Source organism: Ornithodoros turicata, chromosome 4 (assembly GCF_037126465.1).
Source record: "Ornithodoros turicata isolate Travis chromosome 4, ASM3712646v1, whole genome shotgun sequence".
Classification (NCBI taxonomy): Eukaryota; Metazoa; Arthropoda; class Arachnida; order Ixodida; family Argasidae; genus Ornithodoros; species Ornithodoros turicata.
Window position 1 is genome coordinate 70,607,071 of NC_088204.1, and position 24,842 is coordinate 70,631,912.

Here is a 24,842-nt window from a genome sequence, read left to right on the forward strand (position 1 = left end):
ACGAACATCTCAGGACAGTAAAGGAGGATAACACAGATTCGGCTCGTAGAAATGCTGAGATCAACTGGTGTTATTCAGTTGTTACTATTCTGTAATAACTGTTCTGACACTGAAACAGACAAACAGACGAACGCAACACAAGCCACAAGGAGAGATCGGCAATCGAGCCGCTGTCTGGCTTTTGCGACGACTACTACGTTTCAGTTGTTGCTAGTTACGATTAGGTTTACATTGGACGGACGGATGTGACCCAAGCAATACCTACGCGCAGCCCAGTGGTTTATCCAGGATCCCTCGCACGGAGGATTGTTGCAAAGAAAACGTTGGGGGAGGCGGTGAGGTCATTATATGCTAGTTACGTCATAAGAGCTTAACATATCATTGCCGACATGTGTCTAAAGCCCAAATAGCAAGGGAACCCCTGTAGGGGTGTACACCGGCGTTGCTGACCATGGTGGGAGGGGGGAGGGGCGTTAGATGGTGTAGGGAATACGAAGGAATAGGGGAGGGTGTAGGGTTCCCAACGTGCTCCATTACAGTGAACAATAAAAGGGGAAATGAAAGTAAACAGCGAAGTGAACAACAAGTGTTTAGATTATTCGACAGCGTGATACGTTCAACGAATTCCTGAGGCGACTACTCGATGAATTTTGCGAGGCAGCCGCAGGGCTAGGCGCATTCTTTTTCCTTAATCGTTCAGACTTCACTGTTAGCGTCTCACCTCTCGCTGAGTGTACACTTTGTGTTACCATCTTGGTGCCAAAGAACACAAAGCAGAGAGAGAGAGCACCGAACGTAAAGCATGTAATGCCAATTGCCCGCGTCAATCGACACTGTTGACGGTTTCCGCATGGTGACATGATAGGATTTCCTTCCGAATATGAGAGAGGGAATAAAGTGCGTTTCCCGTGACATTTTTTTTTATTGCGTGTTAGCGCCGCGAAGCAACTGTGGCTATGAGCGGCGTACAGACGTGGACAGAGGACAGCAGGAAGGAGTGGGGGGAGAGGGGGGTTAGTGTGCGTCCTCCGTCAAGGGGAACTGTGCCAACATTCGTCTGTAAAGCCTTCGGAAAACCCATGGGAAACTCAGACAGCACAGCTGGCAGTAGGATTCGAACCCACCACCTCCCAGTCTTCAGCACGACCTTGGCTACCACCAACTAGCGGAAGTCTTAGCCCACTCGGCCATGCCACTGGTCCCTCGTGACATAATGAATGATCCACCTGTTACATGTTTCATTCCTTGATGACAGGATGTCGAGAACACCAAATCGGTATTATCGCGACTGAAAGCACCAGCCGTCAAGATTATTACCTGTGACATTTTTCAGTTAATATACCACGCGCGTGAGATATTCAATTGATTTGCTGCCTTTGTAGTATTTACAAAATATTTGGTATCTGATCTATCCAGGTTTAAGATTAATTAAGATTAGCGGACTTGACGAGCCACTGAAGATGAATTAAGTGACGTGCCTGAGGACAAGAACGACCGATATTTCGAACAGCCTCTGTTCGAAATACTGGCAGTTCCCTTAATACTTCGTTAACGGTTCGCTGGATTTTCTACCCTTCTACACTGCGGATGGAGGGTTGTGTGCAAGTCATTGCACGTTACTGGAGTAAAATTGTGAAAACTTCATTTTTCCACATTGCACATGAAGTAGGCCATATTCTCCTTGGAAGAAATTGGTTTTAAACTTTGGGTGTGAGCGCCTCTGCAGTAAAGTGCAGCCAGACACGTTGCAACAACTTTCAACGTAGAATGTTCAATGTTTTCGCAAAAGAATGAAGATGAGCATTACAGTACCTTTGTAGAACATGAAAACTGCCCGCCACTGAAAGGACTGGTCCAAGTCCTTCTCCGGGTCATCCACGGACGTCATGGCGGGGACGGATTCTGCACGAAAGCACCGATTCAAATGTCTGAAGCGAGAATGTCATTATGATCACTGATAACGTAAAGCAAACACTGTATAACGCTCTCATTTTTTCTTTCCCACAAGTAGCAAGAGAACTAAACTTCAAGGCATAGCGGCTGAGCTATGTGATCCAATCAATCAAAAGTGAGTTTACTTCCCCACACCTGATAGGAGAAGCCACGTGGCATAGGATCTTTCATTTTATTTTGTTATTACTATTTTTTTGCTTTACAATAGAGTCCGGCCTGTACAAACGTCTTAAAGTGTTCTTTCTTTCTCGCACAGTCCACGACTGAAACAATCTTCCTGCGAACATTGCTAGCGAACAAAATGTCTAAGCGGTTTTGTATCTAAGTTAGAAACTGTCTTGCAAACACCTGTTGTAATTGCCTGTTCTTGTGTTGTTGTAAACTGCCATGTGACCTATCCACCTGTGACTATACAGGGTGTTCAAAATTAAGCTTTCACTAGCACTTTATAAATAGGAGAACAAAAGAAAACTGGTGCTATTTTTCTGTTCCTTGAGTAAGAAACAGGTGCTACACAATGGCAGCACCTGTTTCTTACACAAGTAGCGTAAAGTTATCATCCGGTTTCCTGTCATCGCTATGTTAGCGCTCGTGAAAGCTTAATTTTGAACACCCTGTACACTATACCACTATTCCACTGTACATAAGAATGTGTCAACAGTACTGCAAATAAAATAATTTTCCCTGAGTGTTCTCTACTTCTTCACCGCCTCGTGAGACGGAGACCTTCTGCATTCGTAGCCACTGCAGAGATCTGAGATTACACACGACTCCCGCCTCGCCGACTGAAGCGACCTTAAAGTTAACCGTTTTTCGAGCGGTACGTCATATTCCATGATTTAACCATATGCACGACATTATACCTCGGTTATTCATAAAAAAATCAGGATGAGCGTCACAGTATCTTTGTAAAGCACGACAATTATCACCCACGGACAGGACTTGACCAAAGCGGGCCGGCATCCTCCAACAGAATGGCGAGGATGGATTCTGTACGAAAATGGCTATTCAAATATCAGAAGCAAGAATGACATTACGATCACTCGTAACGTAAAGCCCACATCGTAAAGCTCACTGCGGCCGACAGCTCTGTAGAAGCAGCTCTCTCGTCTCGGGCATATGCGAGTATTGCTCTGCTGAGAGGTGACCGTCGTTCCATTCTTCGACGCCTCGTGACACCCCTGGCTTCACGCCACTGGACAACTGATCTCTCCCCCCGTCTATGCTGAGAAGAGTTTATCTAACGCTCGCTTTCCGCATGCCGCGAAATACTTCTCGTCAAGGTGCTGCATTAATTCATTGAACGCGATTCGATGTGACTTTTACAGCTCAGTGGCGTTACTACTTGAGACAAGTTGACTTTCCAAGATGCTGTCACTGTGGTACTCTAGAGGACCTGGAGTACATTCTTCTTCATTGCGCACACTACCAACCTTTCCCTTTCACTACCTTTCACTACCAATGCTGTATCTTCCGTCAAGGCGAACTGTTATTCATGTGAAATCCTCGTCAACCACGTATGTCTGGAATTTATAGTCACATGGCCACCATTACTGTATGCTTTCCGGTTGTCGTCTTCTAAAAATCACAGTGCACGTTGAGAATCTACGCACACCAGAAAATAAAATGTTTTGGTGTAAGAAGTAAGCTAGCAAACTCAAAAAGTGATGCAGTGTTGTGATTTAATTGTGAATGTTGTGTGTATCGTCGCAAAACCATAGCGCTTACTAGTAGTAGTATATCTAATTACGGATAGGCAATTTGTCGCTCACACTGTGAGCTTGTCAGCATAACCGACTCAAGGATTATATAAACAATGACAAAGTAATGTCAACTTTTTTGACTCAGGTTGTGACAACGGCCAATAAGGCCCTTGTCACAACCTGGGATGTGAAGGCAAATTATTCCACATTCTAGTACTAGTCAATTGTCAGACTATGAAGGTTGGAATGCTCATGTGCTTCTGCTCACTAGGTCAATGACTCCGAGTCAGAAATGATCCCCGTGTACACAGACGTGTCTCCACTTGTCGCGTGCACACCATTCGATTTATATTGGCCTGTATTTACGCATCTGGCTATTGGAGACCCAATGATTTATAACATACAAATCTTTATCAATACAGTTTAATGTGACAGCATTTTTTGGCCAGCCACTCGTTGCTTTGATCTGCGCTGAAAACTCAGCTTGGACAATAGATGGCGCCACGGTAACCGTGGCTGCAGAAGCATATATTGAATATGAATCTCTCCTCCAGATGTGGGCATTGGCATGCTACGTCACAGAGCATTTTGCAAACGCGCCTGCCAATGCGGGAGAGCGACATCTTGCTTCGTCATGGCATGGTACTGCTGACATGAACACCGGGATATTCCCAGGATTTTCGTCCCTGGGGTAGGTATTGATGTTCTGTAGGGGAGTGAGGGGGTGACGCCAGTATCTGCTCCTTATGTGGCGTGTTTGAACTCTCAGGCCGGTAGTTTGGTTGTGTTACAATATTTTGCGGGGAGCATTAGGGAGCGCTAGGGGGGTGCTGGGAAAGATCCGCCTGTGGACTAGGTGTCGTTTCCGGACCTGCCATGTTGACTGCCGTTGTGTACGCATTGCGGTAATTCCACTGAGACTTGTCATCCCCACAGGTTTAATGTGAATGCTTCAGATCATAAGAATGAATGGGTCTCGCAATACACGGTCAAAAATTGTGCGATTTATGCATCATTCACTCATGGTACCTGCAACCGGCAACGGCACGAAACAAAGTTTACCTCTGATTCGAGTGAGTGGGTATTATTTCTTTATGCCAAATCCCACAGTGCGCTATCATCATAACATCATTAGTACTTTAAGCACAGTAAAAACTACCGCATTACAAATGTACTTACAGAAAAGTGCAATGTAGAGTGTTGGACAAAAGTTTATGAAACGTGCGAGTGGTGTGTTTTCCCGTCAGGCTCGGTGCGACACCATATCGCGGGTGCGGTGGTTTCGGTATCATTTCAGTGCAACAACCAGTGCCAGATTTAGGGGGGAGCAAAAAGGGGACCCCCACCACTGCAATTGTAATTGGTTCTTCTGCAAACCTTACGGCTTTGGGCTCTCGTCAAAATCAAATATGCAGCAAGAACTTTCGTGCACTTAAAAAATACCACCCCAGTTGAGAGATATTCATACAGTTCTACTGGCACAATACGGTTGTTCATGTTCCTAGGCACCTTGAGGCTTGTGTTGTGTGCGTCTGTAGTGCATTTCAACCTCAGAGCAGTTACTTTCATCGTGTACGGTTCCTGCCTAACCAGAAGCATAACACTGATGACATGTTCAAAGCTTGAATGTGTTTACTCGATGCACATGGCACAAACATCACGAATGGAAGGGCACTCAATACAATTCTGTGTCCATGAGTGGAAAGTACACAGATCTGCAAGCACGAGTACGACAGACAAATCATCTAGCTACGTGGATTTTTTGCTGAGGGCAATGTCTGAATCCGGTGGCAAAATTAGCTGCCGAATTACCCCGCCGCTGTTGCCGTTTTAGATTTCTTTGAGCAGGTATACGATTTCCTTACAGCATCCACGCAGGACACTAGGTCATGAGCGACCTATTTCATAACAATGCCGGCTACTGCTCACCAAGACAGCCCATTCCAGTCAACAGCACATGGTGATCCTGCAGAACTGATGTTGTGACAGCCGTCGGGGGGTGGGGTGGGGTACTGTCTTTCCTTTAAAACGCTTGAAGTTATTGCTAGCGATCGGGATGAAATGACTGAAATGCGCTTTAAAGCATGCGGTGCCATTGACTTGAAACGAGAATTTACGCGTTGTTTTGGGACGATACTTTAGATAGAGTGGACAATACCAGCAAAACGTTGAAATCCAATGATCGACCTGAGCAGAGACCTGAACATGCTTCTGCCTAAAGGCGTGAAACATTCGATCGCTAACGCGTGGTTGGGGAAGATGTAACTGGAACTAGGGAATTACTTCCGTAAAAAAGCACAAAGACCCACGTTCGGCTGACGCCCTCAGGCTATGGACCTGCCCCTGAAGCACGAGCAACGTAATGTAGTCTTGAATAGCTCTTAAGATTGTGGGCACAACATGTAAACCGTAAAAGCTATTGTGAAGTACTCCCTCTGGAAACTAGGTGGTAATAAACGAACAAACTACTGTACACAGAATTTTTTCATAGTATATATAGCACGGAATATTCGCACCGAGGTCAGGCATCTCTATGACCATAATCTATCCTTCTGAAGCTCCAGGAAAGGTACTGACCAGGCAGAAGGGCCCCCACGCTGCCCCAGGCCCCCACGACTATAAATCCGGCACTGGCTGCAACAACAACTTTACTTTAGTTAGGTACCGCTTGAATGTGTTCGCGAAGTGCTTTGCATTGGTGTTGCTAAAGATGCACTCATCTCCCCTCATGTGAACGAGTGAACCAGAGTGAATGAACCCGCTTCCACCCGCGCAGTCAGGCACGCGCTGTGCAGAAAATACACTGCTCGCGCGTTCGGTAAACTGTTGGTACAAAATTTGCAGTCACATGCACGCAGGCAATGAGCTGTGCTATGATTTTGAAAAGTAATATTATACTCTGACTGATTCGAGATCAATGATCCCAACGCCTAGTGCAGTGTTCTGGTGCTAATCTTAGGGTACGCACACTGAAATTTAAGGGGGAAGAAGGGCACAAGTCAATAGAAAGCTGCTTTCTCAAATATCACATGTTTAAAAAAATGACAAAATGAAAAACATGAGGCGCAGTGCCAACCTTTTCTCTACCGAATGTGATAATGCAAGGATATGGCACCTTGAAATATTCCACAGCTGCATCTGTTTGCTGCAACAATTTATGGTGAGCAGTCATTTTGTAGAGTCATAACATGTCCGACTGGTCACGTTTTGAAGCACACAATCTTGGCTACTTGTATGTAGCCGTTCACTGATGAGCCATTCAACTAACGAGTTCAGCACAGAAATTAAATAAAGGGGCACAACAAAACAGCGTTTTGTAAAAAACATCACACTACAATGCCCGAATAGATCCATTAAGAAGACTTCTCTCTGTCTTCATGAAAACAGCCTCTGTTTGAAATGTAACCAACTCCAGACATACTGCATCTGTTTAACCTACTTTCAGCAGATTGCTTCATTTTCTACTGTTCATTCATAGGTTGATGGCATACACACTTTCTTCATTACTATGAGGCCCATCCTTTTGACTCAGCAATGCAAACAGTATGGCAAGTATCCACGTGTCGCTTTCCTAGGAGCTGATTTACATCGAAGTTGATTTGATTCCATTGAGTAAGGCAGAAGTCTTAAATGGGTATGTTATTTGAAACATTGTCCTGTTTACACTGATTCCAGATCCTTTCTGTATCCCTCGCCCTGGAAGAGTATTGTTAGCAGTTGTGGTTAGGATGCCGAATGCTACTCGTTGCAGTAAGGGAGGAAGTTCGTTAGATATCATTATAAGTATGGCACAAATGGCTTCATTTCTTTATGGTCGACTGCAACATTTTGTTATCTTGTGAACTTCAGGAGGTGGCAAAATTCCGTATGATCGCACAAACATCCACAATGCCCTATACACAGGGTGTTATAATAAGAGATAAAAAAAAATTTTGTCAAAAGTGGTATGAGAGGAGCGCAGAGACCATTTTCGCAGGTGGGCTATACGGCCAGTGGGAGATGCTATGCAAAAGGCTATCTAACTATAGGTGAGCAACCACTTAACATCCATTAATCCACCTTTTCATTAGAAGATTCCAGCAGATGTGACAAAGCAAAACTGGAGGCAGTCATTATTTCAAACCAAACCACGTTCTATTACACTGTACCCTGAAGCGTGCACGTACTTTGAAATATCTATAAAAAGTTGTCATCTGTTTGCTAAAAGATTTTATCATGAAAAACGGAAGATGCGAACGGGCCAAACCTCAAACCAAATGCGACGGGAGCGCAGAATGAGCAATCCTGATTCGTCGCTGGAGAGTCACGTGCTATGGAGCAACTTAGCTCACATTGGTGTCAGAGCTATACTACTCGCAAGATAAACCGCTTTGTTGCCCAGTATGTCAAAGATGCCGAGGGCGCGTGTTACGTCGTTTCGTTCACCTTTTCTGTCCAGTGAGTCCAGCCACGTACCGTTTTGGGGGAATATGCTCAATGTACAAGTCAAGCCATCCCGATAACGAGTCTTCTAACCTAAAAATTATTTGCAGGAGCCGAGCATTTCAAGTGTGCTATCAATGGTATAAGCGTTCAGAGGACAACAAGCTCTGGTCAGTAGCGAACACATAAGACAAACACACCGTTCTAAGTGCACTTCAGTGTATTCGTTCATTTCACGTTTTAGAAAAAAAACCTTAAGAGCGCACGTGTGTTGAGCTATTCGTCGCTGAATTTCGCTGTGGAAACGAGGCGGCACTGTGCTCCCTCACCCTCTGACATTGGGGGTGAAGGAAATACGCGTCTCCAAAGATGCGCAATGAACAAAATAAAGGGAAAAAAATGGTGCTCCTTCACGAATTTTTTGCGGACGATCTATCGAACGGATTTTTGTTCTGAAAACGGCTCTGGTATCTGGTGACCGAAGGGATCAGATGCTCTCATTGTGACAACTTCGGTTGACAGCTCAGGTCTTCTACACAAGTCCACGTTAAGCTATGGCCAACAGCAAATGACATGATCAGCGCAATCGCTTCAGCTTTCTTTGTGGGCGAATTGGGAAGGGTCTCGTCGCCGAACTCCCGTAAACAGCCCGCTAGGAGCTCCGCTTCTTCGAACGCTGGCAGGGTCTCCTGTTCTTCACTGGTACCTCTCGGTTCATTAGACTCTTCTTGTTCCTCCTCGAAGTCCTCCTGGTGGTTACGTCGAAGATTGCCAGCTGATTCAGTTGAGCAGGTGTTCGTGTTCGACTCCTGCACAAACGCGTCGTAAGCTTCTTCATCAAGGGTTACGTGGCTGTCTTGAATGTGTCCATCTTCTAATCGCGCATCGCTCGTGCTTGGTCCTGGCAAAGGATCCGACGATCGCATTCCATCGCTGTCATTTATTTCGTGTGCCGTACTCTGCTGCGCCGTGGTGCGCAATCTTGAACTCCGTTTCGTCCTGTAGTGCAGTGTTGAGCGTGGAATCTCCAACCGTCTACTTTTGTACATGTACAATTTCTTCAATCTGGGAATCGCGTCTCTCCTTTCCATCACGCATGAATTAGGGGACCAGTGTCAACAGATCAATAGCCGAAAAGTAAACGATATCGAAATAAAGAAAACACACCCGGCGGCAATCGGCGATACAGTTCAACCGATCAGGAGGCGGCCCTGTTGGGTCAGCTAAAACCTGCTGCAGACACGGTTACACAACATCGAGCACAATCACTTCAAGAACACTTAAATTGCATATCTAAAGCAGAACATTATAGGATTTATTTATTTTCATTCTATTAACACATTTATAGAGGAAACTGACTTTAGAATTTGCGTAATAATCAGTTGAAATCTTGTACTTGCACTGCCGTGCGTTTCGGGTGTTCGTGCTGCCCTAGTTTGCGTGCTGTGTTCTTTGTGTTTCCAGCCTCTCACCAGCCAAAAGTACCTGTTTTCTACAACTTTGTGTGTGTTTTTTTTATGTCAAGGAAGGGCTGATCATTCCCCGTGTATTTATACTTTGGTTTACTTCGGTGCATCGGACTGCGCTATGTATGCCTATATTAAATACGACGACGACGTCGAAGCCATACTGCCGGTCTCCAAAATCAAAAACTTCCATCCCAAGGATGTAAACGATGTCGACGCGTCACCAAGAGAGGCTTTTTGGACAAATGGGTCGTTGCAGGGCTACTATAGTGCACGAGTGTTGTTGTTGGGAGGTGAGTACAGGTAATACGTGTTTCACCGTACCTAGGGCCATGTCGTACCGGCATTTAGGCATACTACTTTTCAGTGTTACCTATATAGTCAATCATTTCAGAACAAACATTACGTACAAATCACACACAGATGCTCTTCCAATACCTTTCATTTTTCCACAGAAACCAAGGAGCAGCTCCTTGCAATGCTAACACGGCTACGAAAGCCAATACCTGAGATTTTTGAGGAAGACCTCTTTGACGACCAGCCAAGCCAGGTATGCTGTGTGAAAAGCACCTTTCCCTCCCAAGTATAATAAGCTTGTCATGTAAACAATATACTATTTTAATGCACTATTTTCTTCACAGCCATCTCAGGCACAGTCTTCAAAAGTCAGGCGGGCAAACGCTTGTACAGCACACAACAAGGGCCTGAGGGAAATCCTGAGACGTAATGCTCATGATGAGGATCTTGTGCCTAAAACACTGCTTGACAAATCCCATGAAGAGGTTGCGAACCTCAGGAAGGAGGTGAATCAACTCCGAAGCGACCTTCGACGCGAAAGGGAGATGTGCCATCGTCTCCAAGAAACCCTTCTGGAGAAGATAGGTAATGATGTCTCTCGTAATCTTGTTACATAACATTGACACAAACGATTCTGTGGACATTTACAGCCCTATATTGCTATGTAAAGGTGGTCGAATGTGTTACAGCGGCTAATTGCCACCTCATTAAATACTAAGTTGGTGGCTCAGTTGGTAGCGTGTCCACCTACTGCTCTCAAAGTTGCGGGTTCGAACCCGACTGAGGATGCCAGCAACTTGGTGGCAGGGTACAAGTTGCTGTGACATGCCGTCTTCTGCAAAGGATGTTAAATATGATGTGCCGTGTGTTGAGATTTCGGTGCACGTTAAAGAACCATCAGGGGGGCAAAATTAATTCACAGACCGACCACTATGGTGTCGCTCATGATCATAAGCGTTTCGCAACATAAAGCGACAAATTATTATTAAGTGGAATGTTCTTTTTATTTTATATGCTAGATGCTGTCTTCCGGTCGCGCGAGCAGTGTATGCCTGGCAGAAGTCAATCTCCAGTAACCCCTGAACCATGTTCAGGAACATTCGCAGACCTGCACAGCGCATTCAGATGTGTAAATGAAGATGGCTTACATGAACCAGTATGTTTCAACACTTCTTGTTCATATTGTTATTTTTGTAGTTACTGTGTGCATGAGAGTACAGTGCTGACCAGTATATGTGCTCCGTTTTAGGACCAAATGCTCCAGGAGCAGCGTACCTTCACGCCTCCAAACCTGTCGGACCAGCATCACTGTGCTGGAACACTTGAGCAGGTCATAGCAATAACAGTTTGTTTGCTTACACCAGACATCTGTAATTCAGTTACGGGAGAGTCAAAACTAAACTCATTCTCAAATGCATCTGGTACTGGATATTGGTTCTAAAAAGCTTAAGAAATCGAGCTGTTTTGTAGTACATAATGAAAGTGATAAAAACCCGCCGCAGCGGAACATAAAAACAGGTGACATAATGCTTTTTACATTTTTTAACCTTCTGGCTATCCATGCCGTCTCTTTTTATTTTCCCATGCTCTAGGATTTTATGGGTTTTATTATGGGCTACAAGTAAGCCCAGTTTCTTCGCTTTTTTACCTTGTGCCTATCCAAGCGGGCTTAGGGCTGTGTTCTGCCGTCTCTTTTTATTTTCCCATGCTCTAGGATTTTATGGGTTTTATTATGGGCTACAAGTACGCCCAGTTTCTTCGCTTTTTTACCTTGTGCCTATCCAAGCGGGCTTAGGGCTGTGTTCTGCCGTCTCTTTTTATTTTCCCATGCTCTAGGATTTTATGGGTTTTATTATGGGCTACAAGTAAGCCCAGTTTCTTCGCTTTTTTACCTTGTGCCTATCCAGTGGGCTTAGGGCTGTGTTCTGCCGTCTCTTTTTATTTCCCCATGCTCTAGGATTTTATGGGTTTTATTATGGGCTACAAGTAAGCCCAGTTTCTTCGCTTTTTAACCTTGTGTCTATCCAAGCGGACTTAGGGCTGTGTTCTGCCGTCTCTTTTTATTTTCCCATGCTCTAGGATTTTATGGGTTTTATTATGGGCTACAAGTAAGCCCAGTTTCTTCGCTTTTTAACCTTGTGCCTATCCAAGCGGGCTTAGGGCTGTGTTCTGCCGTCTCTTTTTATTTTCCCATGCTCTAGGATTTTATGGGTTTTATTATGGGCTACAAGTAAGCCCAGTTTCTTCGCTTTTTAACCTTGTGTCTATCCAAGCGGACTTAGGGCTGTGTTCTGCCGTCTCTTTTTATTTTCCCATGCTCTAGGATTTTATGGGTTTTATTATGGGCTACAAGTAAGCCCAGTTTCTTCGCTTTTTAACCTTGTGCCTATCCAAGCGGGCTTAGGGCTGTGTTCTGCCGTCTCTTTTTATTCTCCCATGCTCTAGGATTTTATGGGTTTTATTATGGGCTACAAGTAGGCCCAGTTTCTTCGCTTTTTAACCTTGTGCCTATCCAAGCGGGCTTAGGGCTGTGTTCTGCCGTCTCTTTTTATTTTCCCATGCTCTAGGATTTGATGGGTTTTATTATGGGCTACAAGTAAGCCCAGTTTCTTCGCTTTTTAACCTTGTGCCTATCCAAGCGGGCTTAGGGCTGTGTTCTGCCGTCTCTTTTTCATGTTTCCCCGCACTGGATTTTTATCGCTTTCATTACTGGTCACACATCTAACTTAAATTTTGAAGAGGAATCTTTGATTTGAGTTACTTTTAACTGGTAACAGTCACGTACTGGTAGTTATTAATTAGGAATTTGATTATGGATTATGATTATGAATAAGGAATATGATGAAGAGTTTCAATGTGCACATACAAAATACATGCTATGAAGACATCTTTCTTGTGTTCTTCTACTTCATGTATTCATTTTTCTTTTCATCAGAAACAGTTGTACGTTACTCAGCAATACTTAGCTGCCTCTTGTATTGCCACATTGATAATAGATCCAAGGCTGTGAAGAGTCAGAACCGCAGAGCCAGGGTGGAGTGAGCGCTGCTACCGACAGCAGATGCGAGTCGCAAGCCATCACTGCTTGTGTGTCAGCGGAGCCGAAGGTAAGCACATGTGCCAGTGTGACACCTTCTGTAGGCATCACAGTAACCACCTAGGTGGCTATACTCTGAAACTCAATCTATTAGTGCGTTCCTCTTGTTTGTCATCAGTCACTAGCTGTCCATTTGATGCGATGAAGACTGCATGGTGCTGTGACTGACACGTGCCTGAAGTGGAAAGATCTAAACCTTCTGGTGTTTGCATGGGAGAGCAGAGTCATTTTCAGTATAAAATTTCTTGTGCAGATGCATGTTCTCATTTTAACTTCCTGCATTTCAGGCTGATCTCGGTGAAGGAGTCACTATAGCTGCTGAGAAGCTATCCCTCGCCATGGAGTGCACTTCAGACTCCACCTTCGTAAGGGAGATAGCCAGGGCCATTTGGACACCACAGGAACTGCAGAGCCGCAGTGTGACAGGCAAGCCCTGCCAAAGGTTCCTGAAGGATGGGGCAAAGGGCAAGCGTGTCTTGACTCATCGGAAGCTTGCAGCCTTAAAACGTAAGGGACGTTCTCCTCCCTATCAGGGCAAATATGTGGGGAACAAGCGCACCCAGGAGATGAAGAATCCTTTTTAAAAGTTATAGTACACCTACAATTGAACTAATTTTTACTAATTATAGGCTAGAAGTAATATGTCCACAAGTTACTAAGTATGTAAGTCCTTGTACATGGTTACCGCAGCCTTACTTTCTATTACTATTCTTTACATCCACCCATCCATTATCTTTTGAATAAATAATAGGCTCGCATTTCTTTCACTAACATCCAGCGAAGGAGTTGGAGATTGTGACATTTTTGTGCAAAACACTACAGCTCGGACCCGACTGACACTGCTCCAATTTATTATTGCTTCTGACTGATCTGACTATGGCTTCCGACAGGCTAGATTGGAATGAAATTATTTTTTTATGAATATTAAGAAAAAAACTCTAGTTCCTTGAACAGTCAACTTAGATTCAAGAAAGAGGGAAGTATAAGGAAACTTCTGGAAAATATTAATATTTTTCAATAGTTTTCATATTGCATTTTTACTAGATGTACTAGCTCATGTACTGCTATTAACCCCATCTAGAGCTTTTATTTATTGTGCTTACTATTGTTCAGTTACTCTGAAATGGCTCTGCGACCAGAAATCTTCACAGTTTTATCCTACTTATTTTTATTGCTAGCACTGAAAGCATTTCAGCGTGCCCAAATTTTGCTAAAGAATGTTGTTTTATCTAGATAACTTACTGTTACCGAGAGCAGTATTTTACTTGGTTAACTAATTCATTTTATTAATTCCAGGTTGCTTCCAGGGGTATGCCACCAGGAAGGCGTGCAGCAAGGGGCGAAGCTTCAATGAAAGATTGGATAAAATCAATGGATATCTGGCAGATTTTCTGAAAAAAATGTGACATATGTGAACATTAAATAGTGTTGGAATTTTACATTCTGTGTTTGTGTTACCTGGAATCCGTACAGATCCATAGACATGAAGTCCATACAGGGTCGTACATATACGGACTCCATACGAGGCCATAGGCCAATGGAGTCCGTACAGTGCCATACATCTATGGAGTCCGTACAAGGCCATAGGCCAATGAAGTCCGTTGGGCCGTTCAGTTGTACCGTACAGCTTTGAACGGAAAGTTGTATGTTTTTTTCTACTAGGGCTGTTGCTAGCACCAGCGTATCTTTTTCTCCTCTAATGACAACACTTTTATATTATTATTATTATGATGATTATTATTATTATTATTCGGCTTCGGCTGTTCTTGGGCACATTAATAAAGGTATTATAAAGGTATTATTATTATTATTACTATTATTATTATTGTGTTATGTAAACAGTGCAAACAGCTTGATTGTGTGTCGTAAGCTAAAAAAGCAACGTAAACAAATCCGCTTTAACAGGTTGCAGTTTGGAAAAATCTCTATGATAGTGGTGAAAGTGTTGCGGCATGCGCAAAGCAGCAACCATGTCACGGTGATGCGCACACAGCGCATTTTACATCTAGTTGTCCTTCGGCTAAATATGATTTCTATGCCTGCCAAGAGATTCCGTACACACAGAAGTTTGCTGTATGGACACCTGTACGGCCGTCACAGAAGTCCGCAGACTCGCTCTACGGACTTTGAACGGCTGCCATAGAGATCCGTACACACTCTCTATGGAACCCGTACGGCCACCATAGAAGTCCGCTCATGCCATATGAATTCCATTGGTGCACCGTAGCAGTCCGTACGCGTAGCGTTTGAGGACCATATAATTCCATAGCGTTCCATACCATTTCCATTCAAAGTCGTAAGAGTCCACACAAGTCCATACATAATCTCTATGGCTTTTTATGGTTTTTTCCAACAGGGTCCGATATTTCCGTCTCTCTCGTAAATGTCCTGCAACACCCAGAGATTGCGGCACCCGCCACAACTGCCTTATTGGCTAGGATCTAACACTATCTGTATTTAGCCGGTTGGTTGCTATCGGTTTATTACTCAGTTATCGCGTCATGATGGAATTCGGCACAATCTTGTTGTATGGCAAAATTTGATCTGGCTACCAAACCAAACTTAGACGTTCGCACGTCAAAACACCCTGTAATAAGCGATTTTGGTACACAGAATAGATATAAATGAAGTTCCTCCTAAAGCTACAAGGATTTTTGAAGAGAATAGTGAGTTTTAATGTGTATCGTACGGTATACTTTGCGTACGTAAGAGTTAGCGTTGGTGGTTCTGTACAACCGCAAAGCATAAAGCTAGCTGAGCGCATTGCGCAGAACCATCGCGCTATCCCTTACGTTCGCAAAGGCGATAGCGTACGATGCATCACACAGTAGAAATGCATGCGTTCATACAATTTAATTGTTGATGAGGGACCATGCATGGAAATATGGTACATCATCCGATAACATTCGAGAGTGCGCTGACGCAAGCGAGCGCGCTGCATGACCTCAGCGCCCATACCTTCACCCCGATAACATTGTCTGCCATTTCCATTGGCTCATTCGCAGTAGGACACAAGTCTACCAAGTGTGTACCTTGCTACTCTTGCGATGATTTTTGAAACACCTGAGATACGGTTTACTATAAGGGCCCTTCCAGATAAAGGCGATTGTGCCCATTGACACACCTCAACGGAGATTCTCCTCTTAGATGAACGGATCGGGTGCGAAGCCAGGCAGACAGGCAGGGACGCAGCAAACGGACACGCGGTACTCACTGCCAACATTTTTGTTCAGAATGAATACAACCTTCTAAAACGAAAAAAAAAAAAAATCCATTCGCTCCTTCCCCACCACGTCAGCACAGACTGGCTTCACCTCGGTTATCTCTTGACAACGCCCTTCAGTAATTCATATTCTTCATATTCATACATTTTATGTCGCTGTCCTGCCTCCGCACTCGTTCTGTTCAAGGTGTTATACCAATATGGCGAAAAGTATTCGCTACTCCGTTTAAATACAGGCCTTTTTCTCTTTTCCAACCGATCAGGTGTAGACTAGAATAAACTTTTAGAATAGATGGAGCCGCATGGAGAACGTACACGTACAACGTTAGCAAGGAAAAAGTGATAGTGCTTTCATCTTATGCTACTTACCCCTCAATATTTCTGTACATCGTGCCATATCCGTTCGTCAGTGAAGTCCTTCCGTATCACACGCAACTTTGCTCGAGAGGGCACACCTGGCAAGTGCTACACGAGTTGCAGCGAGGTCGCATTATCTCAACGGCCGCTTGTTTTGAAGCTTTCTTATCTTATGAACACTTCATGGCACGGAGCGATAGCACAGCTCCAAATGCATATACTGCCTGCCCAAGCAGCAAAATGCACTGAAAGTCGAGTGCAATAGGGGTGGACGGGTAGGTGAAAGGCCTTGAACAGATTCGTGAAACTACAGAACACCGATAAGACACATACCGTCCATCCCTATTGCACTCGACTTTCAGTACATTGTGCTGCTTGGGTGCACACGACGAACCCGTACATCATTATATCGTATGTGCTATCACAGGGAAGTTACTGGCGTCTGATTGTTCATGACAACTTTGTATATCGGTATATTTATTTTATTTAGAATACTGTTGGCCTAAGAAGAACAACAGATATATATTTTGATGATGAAGTGGAGAGGTTTTCCACTCTAGGAGTGGAACGCTACCTAATAGCTAGGGGGTCTAATATGAGTGGTGACAATGATGACTGATGACGATGAGAGATGACGGGAATGATCGGAGCGGCGATGCCGATGCTGAACGTTATCGTGATTGTGGGAATGTCCGAGAGCGCTGCTTAGGTCATAATGAGTTCTTTAGGCCTGTCGCCTCAAAAAAGCCAACTATATGACGTAAGGCCGCCCTGGAGTGGGCCGCGGTGTCCCAAGGGCCGAGGATTGTCGACAAGTTGAAGGGGCGGCAGCCAAAAGTGGCAAGCTGTGACTGCAGTGTACGCCTCTCGTTGATATAGGTCCGGCAGCGGAGGAGTATGTGTTCTACGTTGGCAAGTACACCACACTCTTTGCACATAGGGCTAGCCTCACATCTTAGCTGGTAACGATAGAACGGAGTGAAGGCCACATTCAGACGTAGCCTGCTGATGGGCGATTTCAGAGGACGAGGAAGCTTTGCAGGCAACCGGTATGACAGCGTTGGGTCTACACTTCCCAAAGAGGACCTAGTTGGAATGTCGTGTTGCCACTGTAGGGTAGACCAGGAATCGGACAAATGCCTGAGGAGGAATCTTCTGCCTCCTCTCGAGAGTATAACGGGCATAGAAGGCCGTTGTTTGTGTGCAGCGGCAGCGCCGCGTGGTCCTGGTGGTTCCCAGTTATTCCGCAATGCCCTGGAACCCACTGAAGGGCAACGGAGTGGGAGCGATCTTGTAGAGACTTCAGGGCGCACAGGATATCTATCACTACTGAGGAAAGGGAACCGCGGATGCCCATGTTTTTAATGCACAGGACAGCTGCTTTAGAGTCGGTGTAAATTACCCAGTGCCGCATTTCACAGTCTTCCGCATATGACAAGAATAACAAGATAACATAAAGTTCAGCGGATGTCGATGAGGTACGGTGAGACAGACGACACCCACGTGTAACGGACTCTGATGGAATGGCAAAGGCTGAAGATGAAGTGTCCCTGGTCGACGATCCATCCTTGTATACAGCGGTACCGTTGCGGTATTGAGCCTCCATGAAGTGAAGGGTAAGTTGCCTAAGGTTAACATCACGATAGCTCTTTGGCCTAAGAAACCGTTACAGGAGTGAAGGCAAAACAAACAATACACAGTAAGTGCATAAATACACAACAAAATGAAGTGTACAATACCCTGATAAATGTATGAATTAAAGCAAATATTTTAGCAAGGAGGAGATATGGTCAAGGAATGAATCTGATTTAGTTGAACATACAACATTCTTAGGGAGAGAATTCAATTGGTGTTACATTGGGAAAAATGAATGCATGTACTTATCAGTTCGACATTTCTCAAGCTTAATAGTTTTAGAATGTCTAGTGCGTGATTCTGTTAAGCCAGAGAAAGTAACACATTCACTCGGTTCAATGACTAAGTGCCCGTTGATTATTAACTACAAAATTTTAAACTTCTGTAGCAACACTCTCTTGTGAAACTTGAGTAGGTCAGCCTTCTCAAAGAGCTGTACAGGCGAGGATTTCCTGTCATAGAAGCTAAAGCTAAATCGAAGTGCCTTTCTTTCTAACTTATCAATGAGCGCTAGACCATTTTTCGAGTACGGAAGCCAAATCACTGAGGCATAATCCAGAATTGATCGGACTACCATTTAGAGTAATTCCGCATTAGTATATATTAGTATGTGCAAACGTACGTGGGCTCTAAATCTGGATCTCTGTATTAAACCCTATGTGGTAATGTTTTATCCTAGCTCATGCATGTAGTTTCACATACAATTTCGTACAGCTGTACTGCTAAATCAACAAAATGTAATCCATAGCTTGAGAGCGGATTTTAAAGCAGTAAACCATACGTTTTGGTCGCCTAAAACGGCACTAAAAAAGACCCAAAAAAGGTGTGAATATTCGCGGAATAGGCATGATCAATATTTGTACTGCCAGCACCACGAGCAATATGCCGCCAGCATTGGTTGCTTTATGGTAACATACCACTCTGTGGCGTGCACATCGATCACAATTGCTGATCAGGAAAAGTATGCTTCTATTATAAATTCTGATGTCATTCTTCGGTTGCACTGCAAAGATTCCACACAGCCAGCGAGAAAAATAGAAAGAAAAATAGTATGCAGATTTTGGCGTCCACAAAGCCGCTCTGATCGGTTGTTATTATCGCACTTTATTTTGGAATTGAACTCAAAGCACCGTGCATGCGTCTTATTATTGAAAGCGTGAAGGCAGTAGAAAACAAGCACCATTTCAGTGTGTTCCGGGACGAAATATGGCGACGAAACTCCCCATTCATCATGATAAAATTGTTGTTATCCATGGTGAAGTCGCCTGTCACTACGAATTGTCCTACATGCCGAAGATGACCTAACAAAATCGATGGATCGGATGATGCATGCCGGTACCAACACGACTAGTGAGGGATATCGACAGGAACAGAAGAGGCATTACCACCAGAGCTGCAAAGTAACTCATTAAAGGTAATTGAGTAACTGTAACTAACTCCTTTAACCAACTACTTTCCGAAACGTGTGTTCGTAACTGTAACTTTCCTGTTCGAGTAACTTGCTCTAGGAGGAAAATTACTTCTTCCATCGAATTTCCATGCGAGTTCTAGGACGTGTTTGAGTTGATGTCCTCACCGAGGTAGGTGCCGAGCACGTTGCGGGTTGTTTCAGAAGTCTGTTTTCAACAAGTATTACGTACTATAAACTGTGTGACAATAGGAAGATACGAAATCTAGCGAACCGGTAAGGTGAAACAGTGTGTCAAAGTTTTACATGCCACCTTGAATACGAGGGGGAGACACTTGCATTTTGTGATGAAGCACTGCGAAGCGCGTCCTCGTTCTTTTTTTCCTTTTTCTTTTTTGCAAAAACTATGAAATAAATGAAATAAACATGGACCAGCAAGTAAAGTGCCCACTTACGCACTTGTCGGCGCATATTTTGAAGAAAAGGCAACAATCCCAAAAAGAGGCATTAGCATTAGGGATACTAAGACCTTCGACCTGATTCTTGCTTACAACATCAAGAGGCATCATCTGTACGACTCCCAACGAAAAGGCGTATGGCTGGAAATACGCTCTCCGTCCATAAAATTCACTAACGTATTCGCAATGAAAAATTGTAGTGTTCATTAACGAATAGCGTGCATGAATGCACTCAGCATATGGGTTGATATCGTCGTCACTGCCGCTGATGGTGGGTGCTAGAGCTAGCTCGCTGTTTTCGGCCTCACAGAGGTGGGCTACGTCACTACTAACACTTCGGGGAATGTACATCCTCGGCCGACTTCTAAGGGAACTGAACCGGGGAGCTAAGGGAACTAAGAGGAAAGCCCAGGAAACTCCCCAGACAGCACAGCCGGCACCATCCCGTGTACTTCCCAGACTGGACGCACCAGTGGTCAGCACGCAAACCACTCATCCACGCGAGCTGATCACCGGAGCTGAATTACCATTCAGCTGCGATGACCACAGCTCATACTTACATCGTGCATTGCTGTGTTAGGGCGACGCCGCGTCCATGCCGCGTTCCCATACGCTCGATTTCGAGAGCGTGAGAATGTCAATCTTCTAGCTCTCGGTTCTCGCTCGAGTAATCCCAAACTAGCTATGCAACCCAGCGAGAACGTGAAAAATCGGCAGCGGGAGCCTAAAATCACCCGTCCCATCTCATTCGTATCTGCAGCCTTTTGATATGCCATGCTCTTGATATTTTCGCTCTGGCTTCCTAGATGTCGGACTCAATGAACAAAACAAGGAAAGAAAACGTAAACATACGCGCATGCTGGCACCACTGATCTTTATTTTAAGACTGGCTGGCACACGGAAATGTAATACAACTAGTAATTGCGATACTTTTCACTGTAATTATGAAACGCAAAAATTAAGGCTGTTAAGCATACGAAGGATATTTCAAAGAAATAATTGTGAGTAAATAAAATCATTCCAGAATCCGCTAGGTGACCAGCATATAGTCAGAAGTGGCCGATACTATGTGTATGCAAAACCGGTGATAACGTGTTAGGATATTCGGATAACCTTGTGAAAATCGTAAGCCATACCGGAGTGACGACGGTTCACGAAGGTTCAGTGCAAAACACACAAAATGTATTTAAAGAAAAAATAAAGACAGCACTTGAGAAAAATACCGCAATGTATGTCAAAAACGTTTACGACTGCAGCGTAAGTAGGCTCAGAGTTTTGTGTTCTCCAGTCTACTTTTAGGTGCCAATATGGCGTCCTGTCATTATGCCCTTTGCATCTTCCCCACGCAGTCCCTATTGCTCTGAAGGGCTATTCCTTTCAATAAGAAGGGTTCAGTATTGTATATGAATTGCAGCTGCACCCAGCTGCAATTGATCTAGAGCACATTCTTCTCCATTACCCACACTACCAACCTTCCCGAACCGTACTCCCCGCATCCTTCAACGATCTAGACTCCCGCCCCCTCTCTCACACAAAATTGCTTGGTCCCTGGCCACACCCAGCACACCAACGCTCTGCCCTCAAGGCTCTCTTCACCTCTCTGGACACCACAGGACTTCGATCCTTATTGTGAAGGGGCTCATTATTTCATTCCCCGCATCACCACCAGCAATGGGGTAGAGTATCGCCCCTGGCGATGAAACTCCCCAGCCATCATCCCGTAGTAAAGCTGTTGTTGCAGCTGCACCCGACGCATTAAAAGCGTTGCCACAGAAAAAGCGGTGGCAAGCTTGAGGCAAAAGCGCAGAAAAAACGCGGTCGACCCATTGGTGGAGACGATGGAAATGTGTTAGCATTAAAACTCGAAACCCCTTTCGGAAATCGCCTTCACAACGCTACACAGGCGTTTAACGACCTTACACAACGCTAACGCAAGACACCATTCGCAGCCAACCGAGCCTTTGATTCAACGTGGCGGCTCACAGCGTCAGCATTCTTTCGCGACCGCTTGCTTGCTTGCTTAGTAGGGGCTGTTCCTTCGCACAGTTTTCATAACCCATGAGGCGCCCACGCAGACACGTCCGAACCAGTCGACCACCGCAGCTGCACGCTGCACTACCAACGCAACGGCGCCACGTCGTGCCCTCTCCTCCCCCCTTCACTCACCGAGCATGCCCGCCGCGCCGTGGCTACAGACAGACCACGCCGCGATTCTTGCTTAACGACGACTCTAATGCTAACGCATTAAAATGAAGCCGGTTGCAACGAACAACCAACAATGCAAGATGGTCCTTCGTTTTGTCATACTTCCCAGCTATCGATACGCGAGGCACTTGAAGCGTCTGTGAGATAAGTCGTCCCAGTCAGACTTCAACCAGGAAGTGAATGCGCTTCTGATCACTGATATGACGGCCACGGATCCTGTGAAGCACGCGGGTTCCCAGAACCTTCGTGTCGGGGTGGCGCCGTCACGGACGGTGCCCACCTGAAAGTATGTTGCATGTGGACTTTTGGTTCTTGTATAGGAAATGAAGCAGGGTGTTATTCAAGGAATGCAACAAATGCAACAACTGCAACAATTTGTGTCGTTCCTAATTGTGGTCTGCCTCGGCCAAATCTCGTTGTTTATGTTATTCAAGGTTCCTGAGAAAGCTAGGTTGTTATCTTCACGTGCGGAACTTTGGATCTCGCACCAGACAACACTTCTGACCGTGACAGAACATTTTGTTCATGAGGATCTAAAGAAACAGAAAAGGGCCTCCGTTCTGGCTTTTAGAAGGTTGACAGCACAGCACGCCGGGGAACATTTATCAAACCTACTGGACTTCCCATGAAGTGAAAGACTGCGTGATGCACGATGCTGTAAACTTTGCTAAAGCCGTTCTAACAGAAATTTGGGCGAGTTGGAGACGCACACTACGCGGAAGAAGTGCAACGGAAGTCAGATGTAGACGAGAAAAGTACGGTTCTCCGAGAGTTTAGCGACACTGGTTTTAGAGAATACGTGTGAGCGAAAGAAAGCCTCGTTTAAGAGAATGTGGCGCACGTTTTAGAGTTCACCGGTCTCGCAAATGAATGTTCCGTCTCGGGGGGGGGGGGAGGTGTCGAGGTAGCTTGGCCGCACTCAAGTGAGCATCGTGACGACTATAGCCCCCAAAAAAGGGGGAGGAGATGGGAGTTGACGATTTCAAAGTGAAGCATAGGCAGGATGACTGACACTGATGGAACGGAAGCACACTCTAGATGAGAGGTGCGCTAGAGTGGTCTTTCCGCGAGGCCCGTTTCCTGAACAAAGCGCACGAGGCCGCGAGTTTTTGAAAGTCGTTCCGCGTAAGAACCTTCGGGAAAGAGGACGTCTGTTAGTATGCCAGGTCCTGCGTGGGGAAGATGAGTGTCCATCTCGGCTTCAGCATATTATGATGGACGCAAACCACTCATCCACGCGAGCTGGTCACCGGAGCTGAATTCAGCTGCGATGACCACAGCTCATACTTACATCGTGCATTGCTGTGTTAGTGCGACGCCGCGTTCATGCCGCATTCCCAAACGCTGAATTTCGAGAGCGTTAGAATGTCAATCTTCTAGCTCTCGCTTCTCGCTCGAGTAATCCCAAACTAGCTATTGCAACCCAGCGAGAGCGTGAAAAATCGTCAGCGGGGGCCTAAAATCACCCGTCCCATCTCACTCGTATCTGCGGCCTTTTGATATGCCACGCTCTTGATATTCTCGCTCTCGCTTTGTAGATGTCGGACTCAATGAACAAAGCAAGGAAATAAAACGTAAACATACGCGCATGGTGGCACCTCTGATCTTTATTTTAAGACTGGCCTGCACACGGAAATGTAATACAACTAGTAATTGCGATGCTTTTCACTGTACATTATGAAACGCAAAAATTAAGGCTGTTAAGCATACGAAGGATATTTCAAAGAAATAATTGTGAGTAAATAAAGTCATTCCAGAATCCGCTAGGGGACCCCATGTCGCACCATATAGTCAGAAGTGGCCGATGCTATGTGAGTGCAAAACCGGTGATAACGTGTTAGGATATTCGGATAACCTTGTGAAAAACGTAAGCCATACCGGAGTGACGACGGTTCACGAAGGTTCAGTGCAAAACACACAAAATATATTTAAAGAAAAAGTAAAGACAGAACTTGAGAAAAATACCGCAATGTATGTCAAAAACGTTTACGACTGCTGCGTGAGTAGCTTCAGAGTTTTGTGCTCTGTAGTCTATTTTTAGGTGCCAGTATGGCGTCCTGTCATTATGCCCTTTGCATCTTCCCCACGCGGTCCCTATTGCTCCGGAGGACTATTCCTTTCAATAAGAAGCGTTCAGTATTGTATATGAATTGCAGCTGCACCCAGCTGCAACTGATCTAGAGCACATTCTTCTCCATTGCCCACACTACCAACCATCCCGAACCGTACTCCCCGCATCCTTCAACGATCTAGACTCCCGCCCCCTCTCTCCCACAAAATTGCTTGGTCCCTGGCCACACCCAGCACACCAACGCTATGCCCTCAAGGCTCTCTTCACCTTTTTGGACACCACAGGACTACGATCCTTATTGTGAAGGGGCTCATTATTTCCTTCCCCGCATCACCACCAGCAATGGGGTAGAGTATCGCCCCTGGCGATGAAACTCCCCAGCCATCATCCCGTAGTAAAGCTGTTGTTGCAGCTGCACCCGACGCATTACAAGCGTTGCGACAGAAAAAGCGGTGGCAAGCTTCAGGCAAAAGCGTAGAAAAAACGCGGTCAATCCATTGGTGGATACGATGGAAATGTGTTAGCATTAAGACTCGAAACCCCTTTG

The 24,842-nt window shown here is 45.1% G+C and overlaps 1 protein-coding gene across 1 annotated transcript in view; it reads right to left on the minus strand.

Annotated features, from left to right (window-relative positions):
* LOC135391809 (baculoviral IAP repeat-containing protein 2-like) overlaps window positions 1-16,649 on the minus strand; it is a 74,830-nt gene extending 58,181 nt beyond the window's left edge. Inside the window, exons 1-2 of the mRNA XM_064622280.1 lie at window positions 16,531-16,649; window positions 1,813-1,902 (exon numbers count right to left, since the gene is read on the minus strand). Of these exons, the coding sequence (XP_064478350.1) occupies window positions 1,813-1,902; window positions 16,531-16,558 (118 nt within the window). The 5' untranslated portion in view covers window positions 16,559-16,649. The remainder of the gene's footprint in view (window positions 1-1,812; window positions 1,903-16,530) is intronic.
* Between the last annotated feature and the right edge of the window lie 8,193 nt (window positions 16,650-24,842).